This window comes from Aquarana catesbeiana, linkage group LG03, assembly GCF_042186555.1.
Source record: "Aquarana catesbeiana isolate 2022-GZ linkage group LG03, ASM4218655v1, whole genome shotgun sequence".
In the NCBI taxonomy this organism is placed as follows: Eukaryota; Metazoa; Chordata; class Amphibia; order Anura; family Ranidae; genus Aquarana; species Aquarana catesbeiana.
Genome location: NC_133326.1, coordinates 688,074,203 through 688,089,136, shown reverse-complemented (window position 1 = coordinate 688,089,136; position 14,934 = coordinate 688,074,203). Strand labels below are relative to the sequence as shown.

General features: G+C 42.8%; 1 protein-coding gene across 3 annotated transcripts in view; it reads right to left on the bottom strand.

The window, feature by feature from the left end:
* Nucleotides 1–14,934, bottom strand: part of LOC141133571 (uncharacterized) — a 97,346-nt gene that overhangs the window by 35,355 nt on the left and 47,057 nt on the right. For 2 of the 3 annotated variants that reach the window (XM_073623036.1, XM_073623035.1), the window contains exons 2-4: nt 12,326–12,494; nt 10,771–10,806; nt 1,014–1,114 (exon numbers count right to left, since the gene is read on the bottom strand). In XM_073623036.1, coding sequence (XP_073479137.1) covers nt 1,014–1,114; nt 10,771–10,780 — 111 coding nt within the window. In that variant the 5' untranslated portion in view covers nt 10,781–10,806; nt 12,326–12,494. The remainder of the gene's footprint in view (nt 1–1,013; nt 1,115–10,770; nt 10,807–12,325; nt 12,495–14,934) is intronic. The other variant, XM_073623037.1, reaches the window with a different exon arrangement.

Genomic DNA, 14,934 nt, shown 5'->3' with positions numbered 1-14,934 from the left:
TGGATTGGAGATGCATGATGTTCTCTGGCATGCCACTAAAGCATAGGTTAGACCTGTGTGATCTGTTTTAAAGGTCCTCTAATTTGTATTGGACAGCAGTATTTTCTTCTCATAGGCGCTTTAAGTCTTTGTCATGGTTATTTAACATGACTGAGGGGTCGTTCATTTTTGTCTCCAGGTAAGACGTTCTTTGACTGATCTCATGGATCTCTTTTGAGAAGCACTCTCATCTGTTTAGACATTGTCTGGAAAGCCTTTTGGACCATTTTAATCTCTTTGAGACAACAGGTCCTTGTAGGTGGATATGTCCCTTTGAGGTGAAGGTGAGCTTGCATGTCTGTCCTCTTCATCTTCTCTGTGGAGTAGCGATCCAGATAGCCATGAGGGAGGTCAAATTCAGCAGTCGCCATCTTGGCTGCAGCTTGGACCAGAGCCTTTTTGATAGAGCTGCTCCATAGCTTGCGTCTCATGCCTGGGAGGTGCCATATTCGGGTTGTAAATAGCAGCAGCAGGTGATAACGAGCCCAATAGACAATATTCATTTATCTGGCCTGATTTTAAGATTGGTTCAATGCTTGTTAGGAGCAGAGCTTACTAAAGGCACGTCTGTCAACACTGGCCTCGAGCATGGGCCTTCCCTCATAATTATTTTTTTTTTTTTTAACCTTTTTGTCTGGATATAGATTTGTGTTTGTCTGAAGTTAGTTAAATTAATTTATGGGTTGGTTTATAAAGAATTGGCCATTTGCCCAGTGAAAGTGCATGTCCATGCATTCTGTGTTAATGTGAAAAAACAAATGTAAATAAGCTATAGCCTGTGCTGTTTGAATGTATATCTATGTTACAGGGAGGACTAAGAGAAAACTCATCTGCTGTGTTAATACAAGTCACAGACTGCATCATATATACTGTATACTGTTTGTCAGAGTTCCATTTATCAGTAGATCCTGAGAAAAAAAAAGACATCCCAGCCGTCCCCCTACCGCTTTCATATAGGCTGCTGTATTACCAACCTCTACAAGACACTCCAATCCTGGCGGCACCATAGCGACTGGTTTGGAGAAGGTGGAGCCACTTTTCCATTGTGGCTGAGACTGGATAAGTGCAGGATATCCTGTAACAACAAACAAGAAGAAAAAATTATATTCAAGTATTTGAGGTTTTATGGTGCAAAAAGAGTTACGCACAACCTAGTATGGAAAGGTTAGAACCCCTGAGAGGACATTCGCTCTCAGGCTTGGGTGCTCAAACTATTTTTTCTGCAAACTCCGAGAAGTGGTTTCTTGGGCAGGGGGAGGATGTAGCACCCTGGAGTTTAGTCAGGGAGCTCTTCACCAAGGTTAGAACCCCTGTCAAGTTTTTATGGCCGTGTCCCTGCTGAGGAGATTCAATCTCTATTTGTTCTGGCAACCATTATCAAAAATTGAAGGGAAATTAAAATTTGACACCTGTCACCTGAAGAAGAATAAAGGGAAACCTTTCAATGGGAACACTTGATCCGTACTTCAAAACTGAAATTTACTTTGCTTTTCTTTTGTCTTCTCCATTTCCTTCTTTCTCTCTCATCAAAAATGATGAGTTGAACGTACTTGGGCACGGTTGAGTGCCAAAAGCAAACCCCATTGAAGTCAAATTTAAGAACGGTAACATTTTCAAGGATAATTGGCAAGGCACTGTCAATCAACTTAAACTATACCAAGCCACATGTCCTCAAAATGGGGGTTACGTCCCTATGCTGTTGAGGTCAAAGTACCCCACTGAATGGTCTGCAGTTTTAAGTGGGGCACCCCAGGGCTCTGTCCTGGGACCAATCCCGTTTAACCTGTTCATAAATTATATAGAGGTTGGAATAAATAATTAAATCTCGCAGTGTTTGCTGATGATACAAGGCTTTACAGGGTAATAACTTTACAACAGGATATAGCAACTCTACAGGAAGATCTCAATGAAATAGAGGGATGGGCAAATACAGGGCAAATGAGGTTCAAATGTAAAGTAAAGTCCCCCCGCCCGTGCTCATGACTTTTTCTTCAAAATCAACAATGCAACTATCAGTCCCTCCCCTCACGCCAGGGTACTAGGTGTAATCCTAGATTCTGACTTGTCATTTCAGCCCCAAATCCAATCGTTGACAAAAGTTTGTAGAATTCACCTCCGTAGCATCTCTAAAATTTGCCCCTTTTTAACAAATGAAACCACCAAGCTGCTCATTCACTCCCTTGTTATCTCTCGCCTTGACTATTGCAACTCCCTTCTCATTGGCCTGCCTCTTCATAGGCTATCCCCTCTTCAGTCTATCATGAATGCTGCTGCCAGACTTATGCACCTTACCAACCGCTCAGTGTCTGCCAACCCTCTACTCCAATCCCTACACTGGCTCCCAATCACCCAGCGAATTAAATTCAAAATACTAACTACAACATACAAAGCCATTCACAACTCTGTCCCGAGCTACACCACCAATCTTGTCTCCAAATATCACCCAAATCGTCCTCTCCGCTCTTCTCAAGACCTCCTACTCCCAAGCTCTCTCGTCTTCTCCTCCGATGATCGTCTTCAGGATTTCTCCAGAGCCTCTCCCAACCTCTGGAACTCGCTACCTCCACCAGTCCGGCTATCCCCTACTCTTGCTACCTTCAGGCGATCCCTGAAAACTCATCTCTTCAGGAAAGCCTATCACATCTCTAACTAATCTCCTACCACTTCCATCAGCTCATTCCCCACAGTTACAACCTTTTGTACACCCTATTAGATTGTAAGCTCTTCTGAGCAGGGCCCTCTTAATCCTCCTGTATTTTATTGTATTATAACTGTATTGTCTCCTTTTTATATTGTAAAGTGCTGCGTAAACTGTTGGCGCTATATATATATATATATATATATATATATATATATATATATATATAAATCCTGTAAAACAATAATAATAATAAAAGTAATTCACTTGGGGTCATAAAGTCATAAATATGAATGAATGCTACACACTAGAGGGAGGGCATTTGGGGGAATCATAGATGGAGAAAGATCTGGGGGTCCTTGTAGATTACAGCCTCAGCAATACTGCCAAGCTGCAGCAAGCAAAGCCAGTCGAATATTAGCAAAATTAAAAAGGGTAAAGCTATAATTCTACCACTTTACTGGACTCTGGTTCGATATGCCATCCAGTTCTGGTTTCCAGTCCTAATAGCTAAGCTAATAAGCGAACTGGAAGACCTCAGTTATGAGGAACGACTACAAACATTGAACTTATTCTCCATGGAGAAGAGACGCCCGAGAGGGGATATGATAGTGATACACAAATATCTTCAGTCTTAGGTCACTCAAGAAGACACTTGACCACTCAATGAAGTTGGGTTCAACCTTAAACTGCGTAAGGGTTTTTGTTACTGTTAGAGCGATGAGGATGTGGAACTCCCTTACACAATGGGTGGTTTCAGTGGATGCTAACGCTAATTTAAAAAAATTCTTAGATGGGCCTCCTATTGAACACAATATACAGGGATATGGGAAGTGGTAGAGACATAATACACATACACACACACACACATTGAACTGGATGGACTGGTGTCTTTATTTAGCCTTACCACCTATGTTGGGGGCATGATACCTGGTATAGTTTGGGAAGAAGGGTGGGTGGGGGCGCAAGCTAGTTCATGATTTTTATTTATTTTTTTCACATGGGGTCCCCTTTAAAACTCATACTAAACCTAAAGGGCCATGTATGAATTGTTTTTTTTAACTATCCCTAGCTCCTTTGCTTACATGGTTGGGGATTGCTCTCCAGCCTGGAAATGAGGCTGGATCTATCCGACTTGCTGCATCTTTTCATTCACATTGTGAGAATCTCAAAAGGAAAAAAAAAAATGTTGTTGCAAAAGCTTAGAAAGCATGAGCTGGAATTTGGCCTCAATTTGTTAGTGTATCTATCTAAATCTCCTAGTACATCTAGCACTCCCCTCCCTCCAGACTGTCCAAAGGTGTCTCTGTGCTCCATCCAAAGTGGGGTCACTCTAATACAGGAAGCTCGAGCAAAATCCGCCGGGGGCGTGGCCTGGCGGCAGCCCAGGCTGAGGTTATCTCTCCCATCACTACTATAGGACTCCGTGGATGTGCGGCACCAGGGATCTTCTCCTCCTTACTTTCAGTGGCTACTAAAAGACCATGCAAAAAGACTGTGCGATTTCCCTGCAGCTGGGTTTTTGAAAAGGTGAATGCACTTTTTTTTTTTTTTGCGCAAATGCAGGCACGGCAGCACATTCATTTAAATGGGCTGTCGTGCCTCCGCAAACACGGGCCGCAAAAATGCTAAGGTGTGAACCTAGCGTTAAGGATTGGTTTCATCTGGCCAATTATCAGGTGGTGTTTAACAACTGCAGCTAACAACCGGGTGAATGTGTGGTTATTGATCAGTTGACCATTCAATGCTTTTTTAACCACTTCCGGACCGCCCACCGTCGTTCTACGTCGGTACTTTGAAGAGGATTATCGTTGTTATGGCAGCAGCTAGCTACCATAACACCCAGTATCCTCTTCTTCTGTGGGCGGTTCGTTTCAAGATAAAAGTGGTCTCTGCGGCCGATTTGCCGCAAGATCACTTTTATCGGCGGCAGGAGAGGGCCCCCTCCCTCCCGCCGCGCTCCGGAGCCCTCCGCCGCTTACCCGGGCCGTTAGCAGCGGCGGAGGCGATCGGATGTTGTCCCTTGTGTGACATGGAGACGAGTGAGGGGAAGATGGCCCCCACCCGTCTCCATATCATTGCAGGGCGGAAGCGACATCAAAACGTCACTTCCGCCCATAGCTCTTTAAGGAACATTTTTTTTTGTATTTTTTTTTAAATGACATTTTTTTTTTTTTATTGCATTTTAGTGTAAATATGAGATCTGAGGTCTTTTTGAAGAGGTCCTGTCGTGCTTTTTTCTATTGCAAGGGATGTTTACATTCCTTGTAATAGGAATAAAAGTGACACAATTTTTTTTTAAAAGAACAGTGTAAAAATAAAAAATAAAAAGGTAAAATAAATAAGAAAAAAAATTTTTTTTCAAATGCGCCCAGTCCAGACGAGGTCGTGCGCAGAAGCGAACGCACACGTGAGTAGCGCCCACATATGAAAACGGTGTTCAAACCACACATGTGAGGTATCTCTGCGATCGATAGAGTGAGAGCAATAATTCTAGCCCTAGACCTCCTCTGTAACTCAAAACATGCAACCTGTAGAATTTTTTAAACGTCACCTATGGAGGTTTTTAAGGGTAAAAGTTTGTCGCCATTCCACGAGTGGGCGCAATTTTGAAGCGTGACATGTTGGGTATCAATTTACTCGGCGTAACATTATCTTTCACAATCGAAAAAAAAAAATTTGGGCTAACTTTACTGTTGTCTTATTTTTTAATTAAAATAAGTGTATTTTTTCCAAAAAAAAAAGTGCGCTTGTAAGACCGCTGCGGAAATACGGTGTGACAGAAAGTATTGCAACAACCGCCATTTTATTCTCTAGGGTGTTAGAAAAAAATGTATAATGTTTGGGGGTTCTAAGTAATTTTCTAGCAAAAAAAAAATGTTTTTAACTTGTAAACAACAAATCTCAGAAAGAGGCTCGGTCCTTAAGTGGTTAAATCAGCCCGGAAGTTTTAATGGAGCGATCAATTACATAAGGGGCGTCAAACTCAATTTCATTGTGGGCCTCATTAGCATTATAGTCGCCCTCAAAGGGCCCCGTTCAAATCTGTAGCCCCCCACCATCAAAAGTCAAGAGTCCCCCAACCTCCCTTACATCCCTTACATCACAGTGCAACCCTTTACCTTGTGCTGCTGCTGTGAAGAAGCTAGGGGCAGAGATGGGAAGCAGAAAGTGCAGGGTCTGGGGGAGAACCAGAGGAGGGTTGGAGTCAGCTGCCAAATGCTGAGACCAGTGAAGGAGGAGAGGAAGGGGTGCTGCATATGCACAGAGAGGTGCAGGATCTGTAGTAGGAGTTGTGTCCTCCTCTCTGCTGCCAACTGCTGAGAGGGATGGGGGCGGGGATGTCAGAGAAGAGCCTCTCTGCAGCTGCACGGAGATGCACAGTGTCTGGCAGAGGAGTTCTGTCATCCTCTCTGCTGTCAACTACTGAGACAAGATGAAAGAGGTGCAGCAGCTGCAGGAGAGGTGCGAGGGCAACCTAAAATGGCCTGGAGGGCCCGATTCGGCCCACGGGCCTTGTGTTTGACACATGTGCTTTACATGATACTCTCATACCTCCCAACTTTTTGAGATGGGAATGAGGGACATCTATCTGAAAAAGTATGCAGGCATAGGACACTCCCCTTGCCACACCCCCTTAAAGGGGAACTGTACAAAAAAACAAGATTGGTTAAACCCACAAGTGCTTTTTTTTACCACTACTATTCCTTTATATTGGCTTTTGGAATTTACAAATGCAGCAATTTAGAAATCAGATGAAAAGTTTAGCGCTGGAAAAGACTTTTTAATAGATAAAATATGCATTTTATATACATCTATATAGATCAGACCGAAATGAGAGACAATAACTCCCTGATTTGGAGCAATGTCCCTCTGTCCCTCATTCCTCCTCATTTGTCCCTCATTTTGATCTGATCTATATAGTTGTATATAAAATGCACTTTTTATCTGTCAAATAGTGTTTCCTAGCGCTAAACCTTTCATCCAATTTCTAAATTGTTGCATTTGTAAATTTTAAAAGCCAATATAAAGGAATAGAGGTGGTAAAAAAAAGCCCTTGTGGATTTAATTAACCTTTTTTTTTTTGGTTAATTCTCCTTTAAGGGGGTGTGGCAGGGGGCATGTCCTATGCCTGCATACGTTTGCTGGTAGGTGTCCCCCATTCCCATCTCAAAAAGTTGGGAGGTATGGAGAAGGTTGTGTCTCCATAACCGACCGGTAATTGCACTAATGACTAATATGACTCCTAAAAAGTTCACATGGTAGAGGTTACAACTTAAAGAGGAACTGCGGTCTGCTCACATAATTTGTAAAAAAAAAAAAAAAAAACATGTTTGCCATTCTGAAGCTTCCCTCCAACCACTTTGCATATTATTTTATATATACTGTGATTCTGTACTTGCCAAATATGCTGCAGAGATCTCCCTCCACTGAGTCGGGCTGCAGCCATTTTAACTGTGGGCAGCTGAAGCTGCTGCCTGTTCACTTCCTGGATTTACACAGAGGCACACCTCCAGCGCTGCAGCTCTCACCGGCCCTCTTATGACTCATCCCCCTTCCCTTCCTGGAAAACTCTCACAAGAGTGAGGGAGAGAGCTGTGTATGATGTCATAAGTCTAGGCTAATGACCAGACAAGAAACAGGAAGTGGGCTGTATAAGGGATTTACTGGCAGAAAAAAAAATGTTTTATCCAAAGTTAAAACAACAGCAAGGGCAGAAGATTTAATAGAAAGTTGAAAAAAAAAATGACTGATGGTCCGCTTTAAGACAAATGCAAGTGCAGACCATTAACAGGTAAAAGGGTAATTATATGGTACAATAATACCTCGGATTGCGAGTAATGCGGTTTACGAGTGTTTCGCAATACGAGCTTTTTTTTTTTTTTTTTTTAATTCCTGATTTGATTTGCGAGCATTGTCTTGCAAGACAAGCTGGATTCAAGACTCTGGGGTGTGCAGTACCGCATGTGGCCAGAATTGTAGGGGCGCCAGTGATGCTTGGACATGTTTTTAAGACACTCTTAGACACTCGGTTCCCGAGTTCCTCCCAAATGTCTCAAATGTCTCAGAGCGTCTCAGAGGTGGTCTCCGAGCATTTCCAAGTGTTTCTGAGTGTCTCTGGCGCCCCCCCGCATCTATGGCCACATACAGTACTGCATACACCAGCTGTGGCACTGGAACGCATTATCTGAGTTTCCATTGATTCCTATGGTGAAGCGCGCCTTGATTTATGAGTGCTTTGGATTACAAGCATTCTTCTGGAACGAATTATGCTCGTAATCCAAGGTATTACTGTATTATCTTTTGTATCAGTTGACCCTCCCTCCTAGATTGTAAGCTCTTACGAGCAGGCCCCTCTGATTCCTCCTGTATTGAATTGTATTGTACTTGTACTGTCCTCCCTAATGTTTTACAGTGCTTTGCAAACTGTTGGCGCTATATAAATCCTGTATAATAATAATTATATTGATTAATGAGGTATTGACCCAAAGAATACTCTCTTTATTTATCAGCAGAGTTCACGGGAAATCAACACTATAAGAACATCACCTTCCCAAGTAAGTTCCTCGGGGGGGGGGGGGAGCTACAGAAGATTAAAGGGAGCTCCATGGGCACCAGCGTATACTTCTTTGTATCCGGGTCTATGGGAGGAGGAAGTGGTCTATCCCAAACTGATGTATCGCAGCCATGGGTAACTTCCAACAGTGGTTCTCAACCTCGGTCCTCAAGTAACCCCCCAATGGGCCATGTTTTGGGAACTTCCCTTGGATAAAATAGCTCTTATCAATACCTTGACACTGATATTGATTTAAAGCAGCTGTGAAAACATGGCCTGTTGGCGGTACTTGAGGACCGAGGTTGAGGACCGAGGTTGAGGATCGAGGTTGAGGACAGAGGTTGAGAACCGAGGTTGAGGACCGAGGTTGAGGACAGAGGTTGAGGACCGAGGTTGAGAACCGAGGTTGAGGACCGAGGTTGAGGACTGAGGTTGAGAACCGAGGTGGAGGGCCGAGGTTGAGGACCGAGGTTGAGGACCGAGGTTGAGGAGCGAGGTTGAGGACTGAGGTTGAGAACCGAGGTGGAGGGCCGAGGTTGAGGACCAAGGTTGAGGAGCGAGGTTAACTTACAACACACCCCTGGGATCCTGTGGCACCATTACTCTAAACCAGAGATGACATCCTGAGTGGCTGGGAGTAGTGTGTCAATCATTAACACATCGAAGAGTAATTACTGTACATGATATTCAATAATAAGGTGGCAATTATTGGAGCAACTAGAGATGGGAAGGCCTGGGAAAATAAAGAAAACGGAAAAGTTGGCAAAAAACGTTTTTGTTTTGTTTTTTCGTTTTTTTTCAGAGGCGTTTTTTTTGTTTTGTTTGTTTTTTCCTGGAAAAATTGGAAAAAATAAATAAAGCGTGGAGTAAGTTCTTTTACAATGATAAGTAATATATCTAGGACATGGTGTTCAAACTATATAACAGTGGTCTACAAACTGCGGCCCAAGGGCTGGGTGTGGCCCTTTGCATGCTTTTATCCGGCCCTTGGGATACTATTCCTCACACCAATAAAAGGTACTATTCCTGTCACTGACTCCAACAATGGGGCACTAGTCCTACTATTTACTCCAACAATGGGGCAATATTCCTACCACTGACTCCAACAATGGGGCACTATTCCTAAAACTGACTCCAACAATGGGGCACTATTCCTATCATTGACTCCAACAATGGGACACTATTCCTAAAACTGACTCCAACAATGGGGCACTATTCCTACTACTGACTCCAACAATGGGGCACTGTTCCTACCATTGACTCCAACAATGGGGCACTGTTCCTACCATTGACTCCAACAATGGGGCACTATTCCTACCATTGACTCCAACAATGGGACACTATTCCTACCACTGACTCCAACAATGGGGCACTATTCCTACCATTGACACCAACAATGGGACACTATTCCTACCACTGACTCCAACAATGGGGCACTATTCCTACCACTGACTCCAACAATGGGGCACTATTCCTACCATTAACTCCAACAATGGGGCACTATTCCTACCATTGACTCCAATGATGGGGCATTTTTTACTCCCATTGACACCAGGGCATTTCTACTCTCCCTGGCCCTCTCAATGTCTGAAGGACTGTAAAATGGCCCTGTGTTTAGAAAGTTTGGAGACCCCTGCTACATAACATGAAGACCTTAAAGTGACTGTAAAGGAAAAATTTGTATAAAACCAAATAACAAACATGTCATAGTTACCTGCATCATGGCCCCACATCCTGCACTCAGTGTATCGCTTCAGGGAGAGACGTTGATGTCCAGGATGCAACATGAGGAGGAAAGGAAGAGGATCTAAGGCAGCCTTTCTCAATACAGAGGAACCCTTGAAATAACTTTCCGGTCTCAGGAAACCCCTTCTAAAAATGACTATATCTACAACTCATGATACATTAGTGTGATGGTCAGTGAGAAGAATGCTCCTTACACTTGTGGACGATGGGAAGAATTACCCCGTTACAGATAACTAAAAAGATCAATGGTGTCGGGGGGAACTTATCCGAGAGACAGAAAGTCCTGATTGCTCAAAGAACCCCCGAGCAACCTCTGGAGGATTCTAGTGTTCCACGGAACCCTGGTTGAGAAACCCTGGGGTATGGTGTGAGTGGTCCAGATGCTAAATGATGTTCTCTGGTGACAATATTGTCCTTTTTTACATTTGGTGGAGGGTCAAGGTTTTTTTTTTTTTTTTTAATTTTCAATAAATAATCTTTCTAGACTTGTTTGTTATCAATAAATGTATACATTTTTTTCTATAGTGCATTTGTCCTCATTTGTACCCCCTGCCATGTGACCTATCTAGGGGTCCTATTAGTCAACTGCTCCAATGGGGAGGGAGACCCACTGCAAGGGTAAAGATTTTTTTTTATTGAAAAAGAAGAAAAGTGATTATAGTGTGTTAGGCGGGGTTCACATTATACTGCTACAGTAGTTTAATGCATGTGTTGAAGCGAACCACACCACTCGATATCACAATACCGTCCATTGAAAAGCATTGTACTGCACTAAAAGTGCACTTCTTACCCGCAGACATGTTCTTCTGAAGACGGGAATTAGAATCTAAGGAAATAAGATAAAGATGATTAGTTTCACAATAATTATGAATATTCTTTATTCTTAAGCAACTTGTGGCTGACGCTGTACTGCTGGGTATAATTCTCTGTATCTGTTCTTATTCTGTATGTATGGACTCTGCACAGTACTACATCTCTTGTACTCTATGCCGGGTGTAACTAACCGCTTCAGCCCCGGAAGGATTTACCCCCTTCCTGACCAGAGCACTTTTTGCGATTCGGCACTGCGTCGCTTTAACTGACAATTGCGCGGTCGTGCAACGTTGCACCCAAAAAAAAAATTGGCGTCCTTTTTTTCCCACAAATAGAGCTTTCTTTTGGTGGTATTTAATTACCTCCTGCGGTTTTTATTTTTTGCGCTATATACAAAAAAAAGAGCGAGAATTTTGAAAAAAAAAAGCAATATTTTTTTTTTTTTTTGCTATAATAAATATCCCCCAAAAATATATAAAAAAAACAAATTTCTTCCTCAGTTTAGGCCGATATGTATTCTTCTACATATTTTTGGTAAAAAAAAAAAAAAAAATCGCAATAAGCGTATATTGATTGGTTTGCGCAAAAGTTATAGCTTCTACAAAATAGGGGATAGATATATGGCATTTTTAATATTAATTTTTTTTTTTATTAGTAATGGCGGCGATTTTTATCGTGACTGCGACATTATGGTGGACACATCTGACACTTTTGACACTATTTTGGGACCATTGTCATTTATACAGCGATCAGTGCTATAAAAATGCACTGATTACTGTGTAAATGACACCGGCAGGGAAGGGGTTAAACACTAAGGGGGCGATCAAGGGGTTAAGTGCGTCCTAGGGAGTGATTTTAACTGTGGGGGTATGGGCTACTACTCACATGACAGAAATCACTGCTCCCAATGACAGGGAGCAGTAGATCTCTGTCATGTCACTAGGCAGAACGGGAAATGCCTTGTTTATAAGGCATCTCCCAGTTCTTCCGCTCCGTGACACGATCGCGGGCGCCCGGTGGACATCGGGTCCGCGCGACCCGCGGTCACGGAGCACGAGCCAGAGCCGTTTTGCGTTTTTGTTTTTTTTTTGCACACATTTTTAGTCCTGCTAGGTTAGTTAAAACCCCCAAACATTATATATTTTCTGAAAGCAGAGACCCTGGAGAATAAAAAAATTAGTAGTTCTAAGTTCACAAAATATTTGTACAGCGATTTATCAAGTGCAAAATTTCACAAAAATGTTTTATTAAAGTTAATTGTAGGAAACAAAAACACAATATATTACCTAATTTTGTAATATTTTGTAATTCTAATACATCACTCAATTTGTCATTTTAATATTTTGTCATTTTAATATTTTTACCCAATTTTGTAATATTTTGAAGATTAGTTAAAACCCCCAATCGTTATATATTTTCTGAAAGCGGAGAATAAAATATTAGTAGTTCCAAGTGACACAATATTTGCACAGCGGTTTATCAAGTGCAAAATTTTAGTAAAAATTACATTAACCACTTCCTAAAGTACTTACCCCCCTTCCTGACCAGAGCAATTTTTGCGATTCGGCACTGTGTTGCTTTAACTGACAATTACGCGGTCGTGCGACGTTGCACCCAAACAAAATTGACGTCCTTTTTTTCCCACAAACAGAGCTTTCTTTTGGTGGTATTTGATCACCTCTGCGGTTTTTATTTTTTGCGCTATAAACAAAAAAAGAGCAACAATTTTGAAAAAGAAGCAATTTTTTTTTTTGCTATAATAAATATCCCCTAAAAATAAAAAAATAAACAAATTTTTTCCTCAGTTTAGGCCGATATGTATTCTTCTACATATTTTTGGTAAAAAAAAAAAATCGCAATAAAAGCGTGTATTGATTGGTTTGCGCAAAAGTTATAGCGTCTACAAAATAGGGGATAGTTTTAGGGCATTTTTTTTTTTTAATTAGTTATGGCGGTGATCTGCGATTTTTATCGTGACTGCGACATTATGGCGGACACATCGGACACTTTTGACGCTATTTTGAGACCATTGTCATTTATACAGCGATCACTGCTATAAAAATGCACTGATTACTGTGTAAATGACACTGGCAGGGAAGGGGGTTAAACACTAGGGGGCGATCAAGAGGTTAAGTGTGTCCTAGGGAGTGATTCTAACTGTAGGGGGGGATTGTCTCACAACAACATGATAGAGATCACTGCTCCCAATGACAGGGAGCAGTAGATCTCTGTCATGTTTCTAGGCAGAACAGGAAAATACCTTGTTTACTCCGAGTCCACGGGCATGCTCACGGAGTCCACGGCGGGCGCGCGCCCTCACTATGCTGTGATTTAAAGGGGACGTACCTGTACGCCGATTTGCCCAGCCGTGCAATTGTGCCGACGTATATCGTCGTACGCTGGTCGGCAAGGAGTTAAATTTAATTTTAGGGCATAAAAAAAACATATATTACCCAATTTTGTAAAATAAAAGATGGTTGCGCTGAGTAAACAGATACCCAACATGTCAAACTTTAAATTTGTGCATGCCTGCAGATTGACAATGAACTTATATAACTACATAATAGTGACAATATTTAAAAAGCCCCGTATTGGTCATCCATTTAGAGTAGCTGTAAGATGGGCATAGAATTATTGCTCTCACTCTGGTGTATAAGGCACCTGTAAAAACACTCTGTCACGGGAGCCAGATAAAACATTTCCTGGTTTCGAACTACGTGATGATGTCACGTCATCACGTAGTTGGAAACTAGGAAGTGTCTTATCCAACTCATAGTTGGAAACCAGGAAGTGTTTTTTTATCCGGCTCGTAGTTTGAAACCAGGAAGTGTTTTTATCTGGCCTGTAGTTCAAACCAGGAAGTGTTTTATCCGGCCCGTAGTTTTAAACCAGGAAGTGTTTTATTTGGCTCGTAGTTCAAAACCAGGAAGTGTTTTATGCGACTCGTAGTAGGAGCTCAAAAGTTTAGCTATTTGAGTAGGCATATATCTGCAGCTGAAGATTTCGGTATATTAATAGACCCACTTTCAAAAATGGAAAGGGAATTCGTTTCTCATATAGAGATGTCTTAAAGAGAAAGTAAACCTTCTTAAAAAAAAAAACAAGATAAAAAAACCCTGCAAGAAAAAGGCATAATGAGCTAGTATGCATAGCATACTAGCTCATTATGAATTACTTACCTCAGATCGAAGCCCACACATCGGTCCTCGTCTCCCCCTCCGGCCGCCGACATGTCATCCCGTAGTTACCTCCGGGTATCACGGCTCCGGCGCCGTGACTGTCCGGAGCCGCGATGCCGTCGCTCCCGTGCGTGCTCGTGGGAGCCGCCGGTAACGGCATGGAGACTGCAGCAACGGCACATAGGTGCCATTGCTTCGGTTTTCCCCAGTGCGCATGTGCCGATGACGTCGGCACATGCAGGGGACAAGGGATATCTCCTAAACCATGCAGGTTTAGGAGATATCCAGGGTAGCTATAGGTAAGCCTTAATAAAAGGGGCGTTGCTAGGTCTGAAAAAGATCTGGGGCTAGAGCCCATAGCAGCGGTCACCAACCGGGGGGGGGGGGGGGGGCACGCCGTTGGTAAGCAATTTTTTGCGGGCAAAGGAAGGCTGGTGTTGGCGTTTCAATCATCATGGTAATATGGTTGATATGGTGTCAGGGTGATCAAAGCGCATTGTTTCTATTGTTATATTGTAATATATAATTTAGTGGTTGAACTCACCATAATGCAGAATCAGTGGGAGCCCTGGGCTTGTCACTTGCCACATCACCTGCCACCATTTGCAGATTGTCACTTGCCACCCATTGCTGATTGTCACTTGCCACCATTTGCAGATTGTCACTTGCCATGTCACCTGCCACCATTTGCAGATTGTCACTTGCTATGCCAGCCAGTGCCACCAAATGTGCATTCTCGCTGCATTGGTGGCAGGCTGGCAGCACTGGCCCATTTAGTGAGGGCAGGAGAGCGGAGATGCGGGGCGGGCAGTGAGAGATGATGTAATCTCTCTGCTCCCCACCACACCTCCGACATTGAAGAGGCTTAGTGAGGGCAGAAGAGCGCTGATGTGTGGCAGGCAGTGAGAGATGACATCATCTCTCTGCTCCCCGCCGCACATTGCTCCCACATTGAAGTCCCA